Source organism: Typopeltis vanoorti, chromosome 5 (assembly GCF_054136105.1).
Source record: "Typopeltis vanoorti isolate ZY-2024b chromosome 5, IOZ_Tvanoo_1.0, whole genome shotgun sequence".
In the NCBI taxonomy this organism is placed as follows: domain Eukaryota; kingdom Metazoa; phylum Arthropoda; class Arachnida; order Uropygi; family Thelyphonidae; genus Typopeltis; species Typopeltis vanoorti.
The window spans coordinates 97,211,001-97,234,532 of NC_143553.1; the positions used below are offsets into that span (position 1 = coordinate 97,211,001).

Below are 23,532 nucleotides of genomic sequence, written 5' to 3' on the forward strand. Positions count from 1 at the left end.
ACAAAAAATAGAAATTAAGGAAGATTGTAGATCTGATGGAAATGGTTCATTTGAGGCTGTCTGGTATGAGATAGAGGCTAATAGCACAAAATATATTGTTGGTTACTGCTATAGACCTGGAGGTCCAGAAGAAGATGCGGACAACATGCATCAGCAGATTAGCGCAATGAGTGCAGGCCAAGCAATTATCATGGGAGACTTCAACTATGATGATATACATTGGAAGGAGGAAAGGTCATGTGGCAAAATGGAAATGCAAATTTATATAGTTACTAAGGGATAACTACCTGTAACAGCCAGGGCTGGATTAAGACCCATAGAGGCTCTAAGCGCTTAAAATATTTTGGTGCCCCATATATATGTAATTCAAAATATAAACAATAATAAACCATAAAATAAATTTTTATTTTTCAAAATGAAACAAAACTTATAGTAAGATGGAAAATAATGTTTATTTTTGTATACTTCAACTTTATTTAGATTTGAAAAGTTTTCTCCTGCTTTTTTTAATTGCAAAGTCTTTGATTCAGATCCTCAAAATTAATCTTACGTAACACATCTGCTTCTATACTTAGTAGACATGAGGCATTCAACCTGCCTTGTTGCATAGTTGTTCTGATGGGATTTTTAATATACTTCAACTGAGAAAATGAATGCTCAGTTGAGCAATTTGTGACCATTAATGTTAAAAATATACGAAAGGCAATGTCTACATTTGGAAAGGCACACTCAATATTGTCTTCTACAATTATTTTATAAAGTTCAGCATGACTGAATCTTTTTTTTACATTTTTTGTTGCACTGAACTTATGGCACACTTATGAGTGAAACTGCTGAAGCTCAGCTGAGAAATTAGTGTTCAAGTCCTTTGGGTAAGCATCAATCAGCTTTTGACAACACTGAGAATACCTTTCAATTTCAGTAGATGATGAAGTTACTGAAGTAGCATTATGTGGCACATCACTTAGAAAAGAAAATCTCTCTGATATTTCTTTGTATATCTCTCCTCTTCTTCTCATCTCAGTTTCAAGTTTGTCAACAATTGTGTAAAAGGTGGTGATACGAAATTTATCTCTGGCATTCAGTTATACTTCTGGAGCATCTCCATCATTGGGTACCTTCTTTCTGATATGTTTGCAAGTTTGAGCTGCCTTGTAATCAACATCTGGTAGCACTTCCTTTGTAGCTGCTTCATATCTTTCAAATTCATTTCATGAAGTGTACAATTGGTCAGCTAATGATCCATACAGATCTGCACATGTTTTTAAGTTGACATCCTCATTCTGTAGAACTTGGCTTACTCTATGAAAATTTTGCAAAATCTCATCCCAAAAATTCAACATAAAAACGAATTCTAGCTCTTGCATCTTATTTGCAGTATTATCTGCTTCTCTTCTAGTGTCTCCCTTTTGTGACTGGTCTTTGGCTATACAGTCTAATGCTTCTAAAATTTGAAGGAAGGATTTCAAAATTGCTGCTGTTGCCATAGCATGTGCCTCCCATCTGGTATCAGAGAGGGATTTTAAGACATTTTCATTTCCATTACAACCTTTGAGAATTGTTCACATCTCTGAAAAAAAAGGTATAGAGCAACCGCACTGTAGAGAAGAAATTAACCGCCTCTTGACAGCAGTCAATAGCACTTTGGCCTACCGAATTTAGTGAATGAGCTGCACAGGGCACATATATAGCAAACTTGTTTGTTTCTAAAATTTTTGCTGCATCCCCTTATGACGCCCAAACATGTTAGCAGCATTGTCAAAAGACTGACCCCTACATTTTGAAAAGTTTAGCTGACAAACTTTATGTAAGTAATGCAACACCTGATTTGCCATTTCCAGAAAGGTTAAAAAGCATTCAATAGGCTCTCCATCTTTTAAGTACCTAAGTACTACACTTAACTGGTCGATATGTGACAGATCTGGTGTTGAATCAACTTACAAACTAAAATAACCAGAAGATTTTACTTCGTCAACAATAAGCACGTGGACCTTTTGAGCCATCAGTTGAATGAGTTCCTCACAGGTGGCTTTGGACAGATAAGAAGGATTTCCTTTGTCACAATTTCCATATTTCGCAATGTGACCTGCTAAAAATGATCAAACTGATTTATGAGCTCAAGCAGTCCTAAAAAGTTCCCATTTTGCAATGATCCAAATCCTTCTTCTGTTCCTCAAAAAGCCAAGCCACGTTCAGCTAACATATGAATAACAGCTATGACACGCCTCAGGACATGTTCCCAGTAATCACACTCTTCCTGAATTTGTTTTTCCAGCTGTTGTCCCAACCCTACACCTTGTCTGCGATTTAAGTAATATAGCATAGAGTCTCGGTGAGTAGTGCTTTTTTCATGTTGATCAATTACAATAGTATTTCTCCAGTCACTGAACCCTTCTCTTGTAAGAAGGGTTCAGTGACGAGCAAAAAAGATTGAGTTCAGTGACAAAATGTGAGAAATTTTTAGGAGCAAACAGTTTACAAACAAAACAGTAAACTGATCCCGTTGATGGTGAATACAATAACCACTCTCTCTTGTATTCCTCACCATTGACTTTTGTCCCAACAAAAAGTTTCTGCGAACAGTATCTTACTGGTTTGTCACTACTGAAATGTCGGTAAGACTTGTCAAATGGCCCATTGTGGTGTTGACTGTCACCGGGTCCACAAGCAGTCCAATAAGCCACCTCATCAGCAGAGAAATCAAGCCACAACCCTGGATCTTTTGCTATATTTACTTCATCTTTTGCAGACTGAATCATTTCACCACCATCACCATGGCCCACTAAACTTTCATTTTCAGCAATTATTTCAGCCTCAGAATGTTTTGTAAAGCAACTTGTATCAACATTTGCAGTAGAGATATCAAGAGAATTTACAGACAAAGTGAGGTCAGTAGTGAGACATGTGCTAGATGAACCTGCTTGTGACACCTTGATGATTACAACATCGTCATATTTTGATTTTGAAGTGATCAAAATGGCATTTGTGTCCACTTCTGATGACGGAGATAGGCTTTGATCAGGAATTGGTATTTGATGTTGTGGAACTTGTGTGAAGAAATCAGTCAGCTTTGCAGTCTTGGAATTAATTCCAAAGTCTCCTCTTGGTTCTTTTTTGATAGTTTTTGCTTTTGTGCACCACTTAACTGAACACGTTTCATCTTGGTTCTTGGGATCTGTTAATTACAGAAATAAAAAGATTATTTTGTTGAATATTAGGTGGCAATCAACACAGTTACACATATCACAGGCAAAATCATACGAACAATTTAATTTTTGGCTTACAGCTGAATCTTGTGCTTTCGTGCTTTAATTAACTGTTGTTTTACTGGAGTCGCACTTCTGCGATAGCTAGGCCTTTTACCGTAGGCTCATTTCTGAGACAACCACGTAATTTGTTTTATATTTGCTTCTGGAGCCTTTTATGAGACATAATTTATTAAAACAAGACCTAAAACAGACAGGAAAATAAAAAATAAAATGGTTACGTTAATTATAAAAAATTACCTCATTTGATGCAATGGTAGTGCCAGAAAGCGTTGTGAGCGATAATACGGTGTAAACGAACTGTCGTGCACATGGTTAGAATTTTATTAGACCTTCGTCATTATTTATTGAAACAAAGTAGGTAACAGTAAGAAAAGATAAAAACAATGAAAAACTAATTAAAAGTTAATTTAAATTAAATTCGTCATCTAACTAAAGCAAAAATTCTGTGGTGTCCCCCTTTCCATGATGCCCAAAGCACGTGCTTATTTTGCTTAATGGTTAATCCAGTCCTGGTAACAGCATGTGATGGAAGGGACGAGGATTTTGAGAGTGTTGGATCTGGTAATAACATCAGAAGATATATTTATAAATGCAAATATAAATTTGTTTGGGGAAAGTGCTTGTCCTGGGATGTTGCTCAACATGTGGAAATTTCAGTCAAGAAAGGGTTTATGCAGAACTACAAATCTGGTGATTATGACAAACTTAGGAGGCAACTTGGAGAAGTGACAAGGCATAAGAAACTACATGGAATTAAATCATTAGTGCATGGGATGTGGTCAAGGATTGTTTGAGTGAGGCAGTATCGTAGTGCATACCCAGGATCAGGAGAATAAATTGAGTAGGGATTAAGTGGATCAGAAGCCACAAAAAAAAAAAAAAAGAAAGCATTGTGGAAGGAATATGAACAACAAGGTGATCAGCATGCCCATGAGCAGTATAAAGCACAAGCAAGAAGGGTAACTAGTATGGTAAGGAAGGCTAAATCAGATTTTGAGAGAAAATTATCTAAGCAGGCCAAAGTAAATCAAAAAGATTTTTTTGCTACAAAGCAAGAAAGAGAAAGAATGATTATGGAAAGATAACTTTACTCACTGCTGATGGTAGGAAACTTACAGAAGCAGAAGAAATAGTTCAATTACAAAGTGATCACTTTGCAATGGTATATCATCCAGGTGGTGACTTTGCAGTTACCACACGCGACCGGGGAACGCCACAGGAACCAAAACCAGAAACGTAGAAGAAATTAAGAGAGAGCCATTCGTTTTTAAACTCTTCTATAGCACCCTCTTCCGTACTTCAAGCTTGTCTATGACGCTTTCCAATTGGCTGTCACCTCCTCGCTGAACGAGGATCGCTCTCTTCGGGGAATGCGAAATTCGAGCGCCTTCCACGAATGTCTACTCATCGTTCGTTACGTCATCTTTGGTGGTCACACAGCAACCTTTGTACTTTCGTTTGCACAACAATACGCGATTTTATACATGGCATAGTTTAATATTGGTGCTTTTGAAAGTTTAAGATTTCCATCTATTTTAGACAATACTTTAAATATAGTACAATCTAATACTTATTTCCTTCTTCATTTCATCCTCTATATTTTAATTCCCTTCTTGAGCAAAGTTAACATCTGCATTTTTACATATTATGTCTGTTTTGCCAAGAATACAAGTGTGCTTTTGCTTGATATGGTTGTTCTTGTTAAATCTTGAATGGAGCAGTTCTATTCTTGATAGAATCATCATTCAAGATCTAACACCCCACTCAAAATGACTCACAAGGTTGACTCTCACCAAGTTGCACGGCAATATCAAGAAGTATAGTATAAAATTATTTTTAAATTTTTATTCTTATTATAAAATGTATTATTTAAATAATTCAACATATGGATCACATGCCTTGTAAGTATGGTCAACCTTTTGTAGGCTGCCAAAAATGCACGTTTGGGCTGTATGCGGCTGCCGATTGCCGACCCTTGCCCTATAGGGATCAGCATGACTTTTGAAAAAGGTAGGTCTTTCCTCAGTAATTTATTCACGTTTTATAATAAGGTGACAGCAGAATGGCTACACCATGATACTGCTGGACTTTGCAAAGGCTTTTGATAATTACAACATGATAAGTTGATAGTCAGACTAGAGCAGATAGATTTGGATATTAGACTAGTGCATTGGATTGGAGATTGGCTATGTGATAGGTATCAAATTGTGTATGGAGGAGCAATATCCCAGAAGAGGAAAGTCAGTAGAGGTGTGCCTCAGCAATCTCTTTTAGGGTCAGTGCTGTTTAACCTGTATGCTAATGATATTGGGGAAAACTTCAGATGATGCAAAGTTGGGACGAAGTGTGAGGAGTAGAGCAGATGCTGTGGACTTACAAAAAAGAATTGAATAGACTCAGTGAATGGGAACAGGAATAGGCATAGTATTTCAATATTGCGAAATGCAAAGTTTTAAAATTTGGAAAAAATTTGGGATAAGGATGTGAAATTTAGAGGACATATTGCCAAAATTGTAAGGACTGCAAAACCAATTCTGCAAGTGATGCAGAGGACCCTGACTTGTAAGGAGATTCTGGTTCCTTTGTATAAGGCTTTGATTAGACCACATGTGGGCTACTGTGCAGATCTGGTCATCTGGTTTTCAAAAGGATGAAGAGATGTTAGAGAGGATCCAGAAGTTCCATCTCTGGAATGTTGAATATGAAGAAAGGTGAGATGAAGCAATTTGCAGTCTGGTAGATAGGAGGAGGAGCAGGAGGAGGTGATATGATAGAGATGCACCTAGCAAGGATTTGTTATCAGATAGTTGTTGAAGAGGTTTTTCATAAAATGGTGGGAGATTGGGGGAGAACAAGAGGTCAGTTTTTTTTCATGGAGAGTTGTGAATGATTGGAATGCATCATCTGAGAGCATGGTGTCTACAGAGAATTTGAATGATCTCGTGGAAAGGCTTAGACATTGGTTATGCATTATTAAATTATAACCAATAATAATTTAAGGAAATTACAACGTAAACTAGGATATATGTTAAAATATATTTTAATACACTTCAATATTTCAGCAACGTCACGTTGCTATTTTCAAGGAACTTAAGAACAAGACACGTGCATGCAGGAACAACAAACAGTAAGTGAGGAAGAAGCAGGAAACTATTATTTTTCCTAAATTCCTGATGGTGCCCCCTAGCGGACAATGTTGGTATTCTTGGGCGATTGGGCTGGTCTTCTGATGTAGGTTTCCCAAATTTGAGGCAGTCTCATGCACCCAAATTTGTTGAGGTTTGGATTGTTTCTTAGGGCTGAAGCTGATTCCATGAAAAGCCTTTCATATTTGTATTTACTACGGTGTATTATCGTGGCTTTCTTCCACCGTATTCTACGGCAGGTATCCAGCGCATGGTCAGCAAGACCAGAGTGACTGTATTGGTGAAAGCGGATGTAGTCCTTGTGTTCTTAAATTCTGATATTTGCTGTCCTCCCTGTTTGGCCAAAATAGGACAGCTTATAGCTGCAAGGGACCTGGTATACACCAGGTAGTTTTTTTTTTGGGGGGGGGGGAGGTTGGTCTTTAGTAGGGCAGATAAGGGATGCCAATTTTTTTATATGGTCTGTAACAAGAAGTTAAATCATGCTTTTTTAGGATTTTTATAATTTTTTCCAAGGTGCCTCGGATATAGGGTATGGTGATGGATTTAGAGTAATCCTTGTTATGAGGGGAGGAGGGGGGGGTTGTGGTTTACTGGTTTCAATATTTTTTGGATTTTTTTTTTGGGGGGGGGGTAGCCATTGGCTGAGAAAGTATTGAGAATGTGGTTTAGTTCTGTGGTTAGGGCATTGTCGTTTGAACAGATAAGTTTAGCCCTGTTGTGTAGTGTCTTAATGACTCCATATTGTTATGAGGAGGGATGGTGGGATTATTGGTGGATGTATTTGCCTGTATGGGTGGGTTTTCTATATACTGAGAAAACCAAGGTTCCATCAGGCTGGCGGGTGACTAGTGTGTCTAAGAAAGGAAGGCAGTCGTTTTTTTCCTCTTCCAAGGTGAATTTGATTCTGTGGTGTTGGTTGTTTAAGTGTGTTAGGAAGGAGAGGAGTGCATCGGAGCCATGTGGCCAAATAGCGAACACATTATCAACATAGCGAAGCCAAATAATTGGTTTTTGTGGGGTAGAGTTTAAGGCTTTCTCTTCAAAAGTTTCCATATAAAAGTTCGCCAAGGGTGGGGAGAGTGGAGAACCCATGGCTGTCCCCTTTATTTTTTTGTAGAATTTTCCTTGCCAAACAAAATAGCCTGAGTTCATTGTGAACTGAAATAGGGCTGTGATATCTTGAGGAAATTTAGCTTGGATTAGCTCTAAGGATTCTTTGAGTGGGACATTTGTGAATAAGAAGGAGACATCAAAACTGACTATTATGTCAGTGTGTTTGAGTGTAAGGTTTTCTATGCTGGCTTTGAAGTGGGCTGAGTTTTTTATGTGTGAAGGTGTGTTGCCAGTATAGTGTCAGAGAGCTTTGGCCAAATGTTTAGCTAGTTTGTATTTGTAAATTATTTAGTAAAAAAAGAATTTGAATGTGTTTGTCCCAGTATGATGAGCTGTGTGTGTGTGACAAAAGGGACCTTCTAGATGAGTCAGTGATTCCATGGTGTCTTAGGATAATAATAATTTCAGGTGACCATTAAATTGTGTGGTGGTGTCACGCTAGCTGACAAAAATCACCTAAAAACTAAAATTTACAATTGAAAGATTCCAACCAGACCATAATTTAAAATATTCAAATTTAATGCAATAAGTAAAAAAGTGCCTTCTAGTAGATAGAGATTAAACTTGGGTCATGTCTTAAAATATTTTTTTAACTTAATGCATTAAGTTATCAAAGAAAAAAAAAACAGCACAATACTAAAAATAGTATTCTCAATTTGTATTGCCTTGTATATAGGATTCTTTTCTTCCACTGACCCTATGTGACAGAATAACCAAAGCATAGACTGCTAGCCCTGACTTGACCATTGCAATAGCATCGGTGGCATAGCTGGGGGGGGGGGGGGTCCACCCAGGGCGGCACTTTTTTGGGAGTTTTCATGTGAGACACAATTTTAGTTTTCGAGGATTCTTTTATTTATATTAACTTATAATTTTATTACTTGATTAATAAATAGTTTTTAACAACTATACTTACAACAAAAATTAAAGTCTTACAGTGGCTGCTCTGCATGGTTCAGAAAGCCTGGACAGAGGGACAAATTCCCGATGATTGGAGTAAATCTCTCCTAGTACACATATATAAAAAGAGAAATAAAACTGAATGTGAGAATTACAGAGGTATTTCCTTACTGAGTGTTCCTGGTAAGATTTATGCAAGTATACTTGAGAAACGGTTGAGAAGAATTGTGGAAGAAAAGCTTGGTGAAGAACAAGCTGGATTCCAGCCAAATAGAAGCTGTCAGGATCAGATCTTCACTTTACGACAAATAATTGAGAAAGCATGGGAATATAACAAAGATCTATATTTACGTTCTGTCAATCTGGAAAAGGCATATGACAAGGTGCCGAGAGAGAGAGAAACTATTCAATACGCTGTAGTTATATGGTGTCAATGGGGCATTATGTCAAGCAATACTTAGTCTTTATTTCAGCTACTTAGGCACAATTTTTAGTGAAGATGGTAAATTAAATATGAAAATAGACAATAGAATCAACAAAGTTGGTATGGTAGGAAGTCAATTGAATAAATTCATATGGAATAAGAGAGAAATAAGTCGGAATACTAAATTAGCTGTATACAAAACAGTGTTCAAACCAATTTTAACTTATGGATCTGAGAGCTGGGTCAGAAGTAAAAAAACTTGACCAAAGACTAGAGACCGCAGATATGAGAGTCCTGAGAAAGATTAGAGGCATGAACAGATGGCATCAATGGCAATATCATATTAAAAACGAGGATATTAAGAAAGAACTTGACATTGTCTGCATCCAGGAATGCATTAGCAGAACTAATCTAAGGTAGTATGGTCACTTAAACAGAATGGGTGAGGAAAGATTAGCAAAACAAGTGTTCTCTGTCAGGTTGGCAGGAAAACGACCCAGAGGAAGACCAAAATATAGGTGGATTGATTCTATCGTCTAAGGCACTTTGTGCCTTAGACGATAGAAATATAATATCTGATAATGTTGGAGATTTGACAAGTAACAGACTGATTTGGAGGAAAATTGTAGGTAGGAAGTTAGTAATGATGAAAATTTTTCATGTAGTACTATCATATCCTGTACACCCCTTGAGGGTACATGGCAGGAATTTGATGATGATAAAAATAAAACAATAATATGCGTGGCACGGCGATTGCTTTATTGCTTAAAACATGGTGGCCGAGTCTCAGCAAAGAGCAGGCATCGCACAGTCACTATGCATTTGCAAAAACGTTTTTTTTTTCTTCTTCTTCTTATAACTAAGACCATCGACAGGATTTTAGAGCCCAAGTAATAATAATATTTCTGCATTAGAGTTTTTGCTTAACCCTTTTGATGCATTTATGCAGTGTATAAAAATTAACAAGCATGATTCTGTTTTTATCCTAAAAATGCTAAAATGCCTGATTCATGATTAGTTTTTTTTTTTTTTTTTAATCTCTTGCACGTTTATATCATTTGGGTCGTTGTTGAAACCGTTTAAAACATATTGTATTGTTTATGTATGGTTAGTCTAGAGCAAGGGTGGGCAACTCTTGGCATGCATGCCAAACATGGAATGCCATCCAGGGCTTAAAAAATAATTAAATAAATAAATTGATATCCAACATCTTTGCTGACTTGTATATTTTAACTTAATATAATATAATTTTATTAAGTACAGCGATACCAAATAAAAATGCAATAAAGAAACAAACCTTGCCAACTGTTTTAGTAATAATAAGTAATAAGAAAATAAGTAACAAACATCCTATTTCCAAGCAATCTATTTCTATGGTGTACTGATGCACAAGTTTCATCTAGTTCAGTTCAATTGTTGCATCGTTCGTCAAGCATCCAGACGTGGCATGACTCCTTTACCATCATTTGATATATCTTTTCATGTTTCTTAAAGAATGTATCTGTTTTCTAAAATGTGTATATATGTGGATTTGAATTTTATTAAATCGTAAGTCATTAAAATAAAGGATTGGGAATATTTATTGTCAATTAATATGTTCAACTTATTAGATATAAAAGCAAATTTCCTTTAACATTGCCATAAACATATCCTATTTACTCGAATATAACTCGCACTCGCCCCTCCCCTAAAATCAAAGCTAAAAATCGTGGTGCGAGATATATGTGGGGGTTTTCAGAAACTAAAGTCTTCAGTTTTTTTGTAAAATCCCCGTATATGTCTCACATCACGATTGCTATTCTATTTCCTGCTTAGAGAGCAGTTTCCTTATGTGCATCCTACCCAAATAGCGTCATCTTCTTTCTCATTATTTCAAGCAAAAATTAACAGTAATTTATGGGACTTGAGATACTTAATGAATAATCCTTCACGAATGACTAATGAAAGTACTTCTCATTAGTCATTGAAAACAATATGCGAAACAGACAGCTATGGTACTAGGCCAGTAAAAATAGAGCAGCTGTGAGACGTACATATGAGTGGTGTGGTATTAACAAAAGATCGCGCGACTCAAAGATAAAAGCAAGCCGAAAATTTTTGAATTGAAATGCTAATTCTCTTCAACTGAATTCAATATCTGAAACTGCCATAACAACATTCACTATATATTTCTTAGTTTTAACACGGTTGAATTTTATGACTGCTTTGTGTTTGAGAAGGGGAAAGACTCCCACACATCTAGTTTTTAGTTAGATACTGTGTTTGGCGGTGCAACATATGGTTTTGCTTCAGTCGAAATAGCATAGTTTCTGTGGGAGGGGGACATGTGATTCATTAGCTAATGCCATTTATATCCCAGTTGTCTCTAATTGCACTACATGTTGAGAAATATATTACACAGACTGCAAATGTCTGTTCTGTACCTTATTCAGTGATACGATAAAACGACTTGTTTTACTTGCGTCTACAGTCACTATTGTCTACTGGAGAGGACATGGTACTTTTGCCTGACGTTGAATGTGTTTAAACTTTTTTTTTTCCCTGTGCGAGGTATACCCGAAACTTTTCAATTTCATTTTTCGTAAAGTAAAATTCAGGGTAGCAAGTTATATGCAAGGACGAGTTATATTCGAGTAAATAAGGTAAGTTATTTTTAAAGCTATATGAAATGTGTTATCAATATTCAGGATTATGAAGTGTTATCTGCATGTGATTAGATTGCATGCATACCCTTCTCTTTCATTTGCATATGTGTAGGTAGGCTTATAATTGTAGTATTTTTTGGTTTGCTTAAACTTGGTTGGTATATGCAGAGAGTGATTATGATGAGATTTTCCGAGTCCAAATTATAATTTTTGTCGGTGTCTATATGTCTCTGTCCACATTTTTACATCCCATAATCCAATTTTCATTAAAGTTAAAAGCTGTATGATGAAAGCAATTATTTAATTGCTTTCTTATATACTTATTTATTTGCTTCCCTCTCTTTACAAATTGATTTAATTTAATTTAATTTATTCCTTATTTATTAGTTATTATGATTATATTGCTTTTTTCTTTATTTTTTTTCTTTATTATTCTTTCAGTCTTACTTAAGATGAAGCGAATAAAAGAAAGTGGTGCAGCCTTTAGAAAAAAGAAAAAGGCTAGGGAGAAATAATTAAAAAAGAATGAAGGTGCACTACTGAAATACCTCGGTCGCGAAACTACTACTACTGTTGCTGAAGCAGTTTCCGAATTCAAACCATCGTCAAAGTTAAGTGATTCTGCAACTTCAACAAGCGATAAGGAGTGTACCGAACAAAAAATTCCAGCTGTTGACTTAAAAGATATTGGTCTTTGGCCAAGTAAGATTAATGATGACACACGGATCTTACTGGTACAACAAGGTGCATCTGTGGTTCAACATCTAGATTCTGATTTTGGTAAAGTGATTCATGAGGGTGCATCAATAAAAGGACGAAACAGAAAACTTACACGTGAGTGGTTTTTTTGAACTCTGCCAAATAACAAAAAAATGTTGAGGTCGTGGTTGGTGTATTCTCCTTCCAAGAAAGCTCTTTACTGCTTTTGTTGCAGACTATTTGCAGACAGAAGTACTTCAAATTTTGATTCTGAGGATGGATTCAATATGTGGTGGAAACTTATTCCCAAAATATTCGACCGTGAATCTAGTGTGGCCCATGTTCAGTCTTTCACATAATGTAAGGAGATGAAAATTAGAATCCGACGTAGTGCAACAATTGATAAGAAGGAACAAGAACAAGCTGAAAACAAAGCAAAGAAGTGGAGGGAGATACTTTCAAGATTGTTGGATATCGTTAAATTCCTGTCTAAACAAAATTTTGCTTTTGGTCACTGAGAAGGAATTCATTACGAGACTGATGATGAACCTGAATCAACAGGAAATAGAGGAAATGTTTTTGAATTAGTTCATTTGTTGGCAAAATAATCCAGTGCTACGTGAACATATTCTAAGAATCAAGCTGGGAAAAACATTTGCTAAATCCTATATGTCGCCTACTATTCAGAATGAGTTTATAGAAATTTTGGGAGAAAAAGTAAGAAGAAATGTGATTGAGCAAGTAAAAGAAACAAAGTATTTTGCAATGATATTCGACAGCACCCCTGATATTTCTCATAAGGATCAAATGAGCCAAGTTTTACGCTATGTTATGATCGATAGAAATAAAGTGAAGTTGTGGAATCATTTGTTGATTTCATTGAAACAAAAGGTAAAACCACCGAGAATATTTCAACTATGATTTTGCAAAAATTAGAAAACGAAGGAATTGATATTCAGAATTGTAGAGGAGACAAGCATATGATAATGCTGCTGTGATGGCTGGTCAACATACTGGCGTTCAGAAATGCATCAAAGAAATTAATAGAAAAGCAGAATTTGTACCATGTACAAATCACTCGCTGAATTTGGCAGGTGTACATGTAGCTTCTGTTGCTGTGAATTCTGTTACCTTTTTTGGAACTGGATCGTTTGTTAACGTTTTTTACTTCCTCAACCATCGCTGGGATATTCTGACTTCATTCACTGGTCAAAGTGTCAAGCATGTAGTAGAAACATGGTAGAGTGCATGGGGAGATGCTGTGAGTGTTGTAAAAAAAAAAATACTCGAAAATCTTAAGTGCTGTAGAACATTTAACTGGTGAAGAAGAAAATAGAGTTACCAGGTCAGATGCTGGCATTCTGCTTGTTGCGTTACAATCGTTTACCTTTCTGAGCTTTCTTGGCCTGTGGGAATCCATCCTTCTAGAAATTAACGATACACAGATCTATTTCCAAACCAAAGGATTGAATATACAGCAATGTGACATAAAACCTGGGCTTTAAAAGCATTTTTAACTGAAAACAAGGATGAATTAGTTAACAATTCAGTAACTTATGCCAAAGAAATTTGTGATGATCTGGGCATAGTCATGGATCGTCGGTGTAGAAAAAAGAAACTGATGGCAGGTGAAGAATCATGAGATGCTGAATTGTCATGCGAAACTGAGTTGAGGAGAGAAATGTTTTTTCCGCTGGACAGAGTGATACAAGAAATCACCACGAGATTTCAACAGCTTCATGTTCTTGCTGAAAAATATATCTTCCTTACTCCATCGAATCTTTTGAACGATAAATATGAATGTCAACTAAATGATGATCATGATGACATTAATAAGGAAGAGAGTTCCTTGTTGAGAGAAAAAGACGAGAGTTTTATTTCTGTTGCTGCTACGCAAGACGAAACAGAGATGTGGAAGAACGGTCCCCTTGAACTTTTACAGTTTATTGTAAAGTACAATTTCAAGAACTCTGTTCCAAATATTGTAATAATACTGCAAATTTTCCTCACAATTGCTGTAAGTGTTGCAAGTTGTGAGAGGAGTTTTTCTAAATTAAAACTGATTAAAAATTACCTAAGATCTACAATGAGTACTTTGTGTTTAAGAAATCTTGCCATACTGTCTATAGAACAGCAACAGTGATGAAATAGATATTAACAGTGCTATCAATGATTTTGCTAACAGAAAAGCAAGAAAAATAACATTGTAGAATGTTGGAATTAAAGTTTTATTTCAAAAATAAACATAGTGTTTTAGAAGTTTTTTCACTTGGTATTTCACTTTTGCTATCAGTTATATATTTGGTTTAATCCTTTATCCAAGTGTAAGCAAACAAAGTTTGTGGCTGAAGTATTTTAGATATAGTATTATAGAGTGCTTATATTATAGTGTTTTAATATATTTCCCTATATGTCTTTTTGACTTTTTTGTAGTATTTCTGGCGTAGTATTTAGGCATTGTTGTTATATTGAGAAGAGCGGCAAACTCATGGACTGCCCCGGGCGGCAAAAGCTCTAGCTTCGCCACTTAATAGCATATGCATTTCTTATTCTTCAGGATAGATATTAGCATTGAACATCCTAAAGTGCAGTAAAAACCTTTTCAGGATGTTGAATGTTTAAATTTGTCAGAATTGTATCCCAGTGTTTGGGCTGCAAGGCCAAATAACAAATATATCATCAACATCCTGTTGCTGACTCAAATTCTGTTGGACACAAAAATGAAGCATTTTCCTAATTTCAATTATGGTTGCATTAATTTACTCCAATTTTAAAGATTAATTGTAAGACTAGACTAATGAATCAGGCTGGTTCTGTCTCTAGTCCCAGAGGATGTTTGCTTGATTCCTGTGCAATCAGTTGATTTACTGTTAACATTATTGTAACTGAATATTATGACTGTTAAAAATTATGAAACAGCCAACCTTTTTACTACTTGCATTTCCACCTAAATAGTAAAATGATTGGTTCCTTTTGTTTGATTCTAAGACATTGCAATTTATACTCTCTTTCAGCAGCTCTCAGGACTTTATCTGGGAAATCAAAGTTATCACCTAATTCTCCTTTTCTCTCTCTCTTTCTATATATATATATATATATATAATATATATTTTTTTTTAGAGCAATCGATATCAAGACAGTTTTAAAGTTCTCACTTTGCACAGGTAAAAACAACCATACAAGCTGAAACCATGCAAAGCAATCTTAATAATCAATGGGAAAAATTACAATTCTTTAAAAAATTTTCTCAAAACATTAAAAACTCTTACTGTTGGTGGTAAATGTATAGGGAAATGAATAATAAAGTTCAACCAATATTTATTTAGTACACTGTAATTTAAAACATTAGAAAAAGTGTTTTATTTCATTTAAAATAAAGAGCCAATAGGTTTCATTTTGGCGATGTAAACATTATTTATATTAAAAGGATAATAAATCCCACATTGTTTTAAAACCGAATAAGAAACTCAGAGATAGGAATCAAAGAGTTTCATGCCAAATATAGTGACTATAAAAGTATCGGCGACTACTAGCATAAGCTAAAGCACGAGTTGCCGTAGTTTGTACTACGTACTTTGGACTACGTGCTTTACTACGGCAACTCGTGCTTTAGCTTATGCTAGTAGTCGCCGATACTTTTATAGTCACTATATTCGGCATGAAACTCTTTGATTCCTATCTCTGAGTTTCTTATTCGGTTTTAAAACAATGTAGGATTTAATATCCCCTTAATATAAATAGTGTTTTATTTCTTTGTAAAAAAAACTTAACAACAGTAGTTTGAACAGTGCTTGCTTTCTTCTCGTCATTTGACTTATGATATGGAGCAAGGATCTTTTCTATGCCTTGTTGAATTGTCATACTCCTTTGTAAGTTTGGATCACTGGTAGACTTTGAAAGAAGAGACGTGATTGGTCATTGATCATGACATACATCTGTTATTTAGCAATTTGTGGACTGAAGAGCTAACAGCAAAGTTTGTACTTTATGCAATTACTCTCAGTTACTGTGGTAACTGAGAGTAACAAATGGTAACAAATTTCAGTTACTGTGGTAACTGGAATTTGTGCATATCGGAACTGTGCAAAGTGAGGACTGCCAGTACTATTTTTGACTGCAATTAAATATGAATATGTAGGTACAGTATGAATGTATTATTCTAAGTGTTTCTGACAAGTGAATTTTGTACAAGCTATGAAAATAGTAAAATTTTATGATCAGTGATTATGAAGAATATTAATTATCTTTTAGTGATATTGAAATTAACAAATTTATGATATTTTCATAGTTCATGGGAGTGACCTATATTTTGGAGTTAGTGTGGCTGATGGTTGGAGGCTGTCTTGTAATAATAACTTTCATATTTTCCATATTCTGGGGAATTTGCAACAACCTTAAAGAGCAGACGGATCCAGAAGTGAAGTGTATCAATTTGGTTCATTTCCGTAAGTTTTAGTAACTCAGCTTGTACATAAAATATTAAACCTTTCAGGAAGGGATGTGCTCATTAACAGTACACTTCCTGTAAGTAAAATGTATTTTGTGAAGGGAGGGGTTAATTTATGTAGTAGGTTTTTAAATTAAAGTGAAGAATATATTTTCAATACTGTTACATTATATTCAATAAGCCACTTTTTACTCAATTATATGTGTATGCTAGTCAGAATTATGTGAAAATTCATATCTTAAATATGTTGCCTTTTGTTGGTAATTTGCTTATAAAGTAGACTTGCTGAATAAAATGATGCAGTCATATATAACAAGTTCATAGAGACTGTAGGAATATTTGTTATAGTGGATGATTTTATTATTATTATTATTACCCTAACACCCCATGAAGTCACAGATTCGTCTAGGAGGACCCTTTTGTCATACACACAGCATCTCATACCATGCCTTAAACACATTCAAATTCTTTGCAAAAACGATGCACTCAGACAATGTATTCCATTTGCTCAATGCAAGAATGTTCTTCTCACTCACTTGCTCACACCCTCCTTATATGGTTTCCAGGGATGACCTCTTATTCATCCCCCAATCTCCCACCATATTATGAAAAACCACTTCAACATTAATCCTATAACAACCTCTTATTAACTTTTATGTTTCTATCATATCACCTCTTCCTTCTATTCACTAGGCTCTGCAAATTGCATTGTCTCAACCTTTTTTATCATATTCAACATTCAAGAGATGAGAAACTATTTTGGTCAATCACTTCTGAACCCTCTCAAACATCTTTTCATTTGTACTAGTAGTCCATGTGTGGCATAATCAGAGCCTTAAACAATGGAATCAGAACTTTCTTACTTCTATAAGTCAGTGTCCTCCTTATCATTGCCAGAATTTGATTTGTTGTCCTCACAATTTTGGCAATATATCCTCTACATTTCAGATACATGAATCAGAACTCCATAGTGGACTCAGTGGCAAGCCCTGAAGAAAACATTGATTGATTCAGCCAGAGAGGCATGTGGTGAGGATGTCTGCAAGGATAGAAAAATCAGAACTCCATGGTGGACACAGGAAGTTAAAGAGGCAGTCCAGGAAAAGAAGAAAGCATATCAAAAGTTCCTGGCAAATAAGTCAACTTGTGCTCTTAGAGAATACAGAGACAAATGAAAAAAATTTAAACACTGTGTAAATCTAGCTAAACAAAAGTCATGGGAACACTTTAGTAAGAACATAGAAAATAAATATCAAGTAGGTGGCAAGATATTCTGTAGGTTGTTGAAGAAGCTCAGAAATGGAGGAAAGAGTGCTAAAAGGAATTAGAGATGATAAAGGTGATATGAAAACTGGAGAAAAAGATATCCTTGAAGTATTGAGTAATTACTTCTAAAAATTACAAAATGAAACAAGCAGTGATAGCACAGTGGTAAAAAAAAACACTCAACAGGCATGCAGTCAGGAATACATTATTATTATTATTACGGGCAACTCCAAGGAGTCGACAGACTCATCGAGGGAGGCCCAAACATCATGTCAAGAACAACAATTTGTCTTTCACACAGTATCTATCATACCTTGCCTTAAACTTATTCATGGTCATAGCACCCACAGCAGACTCTGGCAGCTTATTCCACTCATTTACCACTCTTCAAATAAAGAACCTAGCTCTAACACCCCTGTTAACCACATTTTTGCCTAGCTTCCATGTATGGACCCTAGTCCTCCCACCACCAGCCCTATTCTCAAAAATATCTTCTGGATTAATCTTATAGAAACCCTTCAGTAATTTGAACGTCTCAATCATATCACCCCTTTTCCACCTATCAACCAATTTTTGCAACCCACAAATCTTCAATCTGTTCTCATAAGGTTCATTCCACAGACCTGCCACCATCTTGGTCACTTGTCTCTGGATCCTCTCCACCTCCTCCCCATCAAGAAGAATCCCTGGTGCCCATATCTGGGCACAGTAGTCCAGATGGGGTCTTATCAGGGCTCGATATAGAGGAACAATAACCTGTTTGTCTCTGCTCATTAAAGTATTTTTCAGTAACCAAGTGATTTGATGAGCTGTTTTAGCCACTTTTGCAATGTGCCCCCTAAACTTCAACTCCCTATCCACCAACACTCCCAAATCCCTGGCCTCATCAATCTCCTGGAGTATGGTTTCACCAAAGTGATATACTGCTGCTAATCTTTTCACTCCAAAATGCATAACCTTACACTTTGCCACATTAAATTGACATCCATTTTCCTTATCCCAGTCCTCCAAACTATCCAAATCATCCTGCAAAATTTTGACATCCTCTGCACTCACAATTGCTCTACCCAACTTTGCATCATCAGCAAACAAGTGAACACTACTCTCAGATCCTTTCCTATATCGTTAATGAACAAATTGAAAAGTAGTGGTCCAAGAACAGAACCCTTCGGCACACTACTAGTCACAAGCTGTCTTTTGGACTTCGCTCCTGAATAAACCACTCGCTGGTATCTCTCCATCAACCACCCTCCTATCCATCTCACCAACCCTATATCCATCCCCATCTGCTCCAGTTTACTGATTAGAGTTCCATGTGGTATCTTATCAAAGGCCTTGGCAAGGTCCAGTAGAATCACTGAAAACCCATTACCCTTATCCAGTTCACTTGTTACTGTGTTATAAAACATGAGCAAATTACTTAGGCATGATCTACCTTTCACAAAACCATGTTGTCCCTCATACAGTATCCCATTTTCATCTATCCAATCCTGTATTCTTCTCTTGACTAGTTTCTCCAAGACCTTGACAACGATTCCTGATATGCTAATCGGTCGGTAATTTACAACAGCAGTCTTGGAACCTCCTTTATGCAGTGGAACTATTTTCCCCTCTTTCCACCCACCTCGGGACTAACCCAGACCCGAGATTCAGATTAAACAGAATGGTCAAGGGGCATTGACAATTCTTTAGCCTCTTCACGTACGACACGAGCTGGTATACCATCCAATCCCACAGATGTATTGACATTGAGGTTTTGTAATAGGCTACTCACCTCCACCTCATTCACCACAATTCCCGGAATAAACTTTTGGTTCATTCATTTCTGCAATGTCACCACCTGGATGATATACTCTTGAGTTCCATGTGGTATCGTTGATTCAGTTACCTCCCTACCATCGCCATTCTTTAAAATGATTCTGCCATATACATTTTCTTCTACTTGCAACATATTGAAAAAACTGTTTAGGATTGTTTTTAGCCTGCATGGCCAATGTTCTTTCGTAGTCCTTTTTTTGCTTTTCTTACCACACTCATTACCCTTCTGACATGGGCTTTATACTGTTCATGTGTCTGCCGGTCACCTTTCTCCTTAAATTCCCTCCATAGTTGTTTCTTTTTTTTGCAGCTCAAGCTTAATGGGGTTATTCATCCATTTAACTCCTACTTGATTTATTATTCAGACTCTAGGTATACAGTCAGTCATTGCTTCATGCAAACACTTCTTAACTGCCTCCCATGCACTGTCAACTTGTAGCCCTTGCAGTTTTACATGCCATGGCACTGTACCAACCAATCTCCTAAGCTTGTCATACTTACCAGCCCGATAATTCCACATGTACCCTGTCTTAATTGTAGATTCCGCACCTCTAGCCACCTCCCAAGTCAAGACCCTATGATCGCTCTCACCAATTGGTGGCAATGTGGTCATATTCGTTACAGCAATTCGTTACGTTAAATTCTTAGATGCAATTACTAGGTCAAGCACTCTCTGACCCCTAGTATTTTCCATTACATGCTGTCACAGATAGTTATCCCTTAATAACCGCATAAAATCCAATTCCTTCCTCCCATGTGTCCTCTCCTCCTTCCAATCAATGTTACCATGGTTGAAATCTCCCATAATAATTACCCTCCTTCCACTGAAATGTAAAAAGGCAGCAGGAGTAGATGATATTCGACCAGAAATGATCACGTATGGAGGTATAAAAGCCTTACAGTCAGGAATACATATCCATACTTGAAGTAGAAAAGCCATCATAATAAATTTAGTTTAATCCTTTATCCCAGTGTGAGCAAACAAAGTTTGCGCTTGAAAGTATCTTCAGGACTGGGGTAAGGTGGTACAACACCAGGGCAACTCGTTGCAAAGGTGGAGCAAGATACCAACACTCCTGTCTCAGTATCTCCTATAATGCAAAACATATCTCCTTGTGGATATGTCTAATGTTATGCATTAAGGGAAGGGCCACTACCCAGACTAGTTTCGACCTTTATTGAGGTCTCTTCAGTGGGAGCCAGGCCCAAGTTGAGATACCAGGCAGAAGCATTAGCAGGTCATCTCTACCTATAGGAGTTGCCAAATGGTGTGCCACCCTTTTTTAATAAATTACTCTGAATTTAGAGAAAGATGTTGAAAGTTTATTTTTTCGCTTGGTTAGAGTATAATAAATTTAGTTTAATCCTTTATCCAAGCTACCAACACAGGAGTGTTGGTCTTGCTCCACCTTTGCAACGAGTTGCACTGGTGTTGTACCACCTTACCCCAGTCCTGAAGATACTTTCAGGCGCAAACTTTGTTTGCTCACACTTGGATAAAGGATTAAACTAAATTTATTATACTCTAACCAAGTGAAAAAATAAACTTTCAACATCTTTCTCTAAATCCAGAGTAATTTATTAAAAAAGGGTGGCACACCATTTGGCAACTCCTATAGGTAGAGATGACCTGCTAATGCTTCTGCCTGTCTCAACTTGGGCCTGGCTCCCACTGAAGAGACCTCAATAAAGGTCGAAACTAGTCTGGGTAGTGGCCCTTCCCTTAATGCATAACATTAGACATATCCGCAAGGAGATGTGTTGTGCATTATAGGAGATACTGAGACAGGAGTGTTTGTAGCTTGCTCCACCTTTGCAACGAGTTGCCCTGGTGTTGTACCACCTTATCCCAGTCCTGAAGATACTTTCAGGCACAAACTTTGTTTGCTCACACTTGGATAAAGGATTAAACTAAATTTATAATACTCTAACCAAGTGAAAAAATAAACTTTCAACAGAAAAAGCTATCAAATGTCTAAAATGTGGAAAGGCAGCAGGAGTAGATGATATTCGACCAGAAATGATCAAGTATGGAGGTATAAAAGCCTTACAGTCAGGAATACATATCCATACTTGAATGGATATGCTAAATCTGGTGTCAGAAAAGGATGTACATTGTCCCCTCTGTTATTCATTATCTATATAAATCGTGGCCAACTTCATTCTATACGAGGACCAATATATGATGAGTGGTAGCGTCACGGGCTGTGCACTTTTATACAGAACTTAAATAAAAATAAACTGCATTTTTCCAAGGCAATAGTTATATGTATTGAATTACTATATTTGTTAAATAATTTTACTACTGGGAAAACAATATTGTTGAGAATATAAATTGTTTCCATCATCAGAAATAATGGTATAACTAGTATACAATCAGAAAATCTGTGGTCGAAATTAATAGCTAAATTGATAATACATATAATTTAATATAGTTTTTATCCTGCCGCAGGCTGCACAAAATCACGTTATGGGCTGCTTGCGGCCCACGGACCTGCTGTTGGCCACCTATTATCTATGTGGATCACATTATGAAGGAAAGTGGCATTAAACCTGATATCAAAATTGGAGATGTTAATTTCCGCTCTTTGCTTTATGTAGTGATGTTATACTTCTAAATAAATCTGCTTCAAGTCTGTAACAGTCCCTGACTAAATTGAATAACTAGTGCAATAGATATGGTATGAAGGTCAGCAGTAACAAAACAAAAACTATGAAAATAGGGAAGCATTGAAAATATCAACTGTGTTGTGAATGGAGAACCTATAAAACAAGTAAAACATTTCAGCTACTTAGGCATGATTTTTAGTGAAGATGGTAAATTAAATATGGAAATAGACAACATAATCAACAAAGCTGGTATGGTAGAAAGTCAAATGAATAAATTTATATGGAATAAGAGAGAAATTATAGAAAGTTTTTTTAACCTTGGGTATACCAAGTAACCCAGAGGTCTTCAATGCATGGCCTGCGGGCCATTTTGAAAAAAATAACTACTTAACATTGAAATGCGATTAAATAAAAGAATAATTTGAATGAAGCCTGGGCCACTAAGCTATACTGCATTATTTAGAATTGTAAGATGCTTTCCAGATTCACAAGGAACGCTGTGCATTTGATACTTTACATAAAATCCTATAAAAATTAATATTAAATAGACATGCTTCTTCAGCCATCTACCAGCACCAAACGGTACTTAAGTACTACCACTAACGTCGCAGGTAGATTGCTGAAGCAGTAGTTCATTCGAGCGTGCTGTCTAGTGCCTTCCAGATACATCTCGAAAGTTCTCATTACTTTGTTATTTTCATATAAAAAAGAGGAGGATCTCATCCACAGTCAGTCAGTCAGTCGTGAACAGTGTGATATTCGTGTATAAGCGCATGCAGGTTCATTGTGTGAGCCATAGCCTATTGTGGCTTTATATTTCCAGACCTTTTTCATTAGTGTGAGACATATTCAGGGGATAATATGAAATGCCAGCAGGGTACGTTTAAAAGGCAGAAATTTAAAAGGAACTTACTTTTGAAGCATGCTTCAAAAGTAAGTTATGTAATAGCTGGAAATAAATTGCTAAAATATCAAAAGCCTTCTTGGATGACGAGTTTGTGAAAGTGTCTCATCGCTGCTGGGGATATTCTGTGCCCAAATAAAAAAGAAGTGTTTAAAAAAACCTGAGTTTGTCTGGGGTAACTGTAGCATGACGTGTCGAAGAACTTGCCAATGACATTGAAGTAACTTTATAAAAACAGTCGTCTGAATTTACATGATATTCACTTGCTTTAGATGAGAGCACAGATAT

At 36.3% G+C, this 23,532-nt stretch overlaps 1 protein-coding gene across 2 annotated transcripts in view; it reads left to right on the plus strand.

Annotated features, from left to right (window-relative positions):
• The window catches only part of LOC150106677 (neuronal membrane glycoprotein M6-b-like), a 170,942-nt gene that overhangs the window by 77,762 nt on the left and 69,648 nt on the right, over positions 1-23,532 (plus strand). For both annotated transcript variants that reach the window (XM_090393276.1, XM_090393275.1), the window contains exon 4: positions 16,488-16,644. In XM_090393276.1, the coding sequence (XP_090249402.1) occupies positions 16,488-16,644 (157 nt within the window). The remainder of the gene's footprint in view (positions 1-16,487; positions 16,645-23,532) is intronic.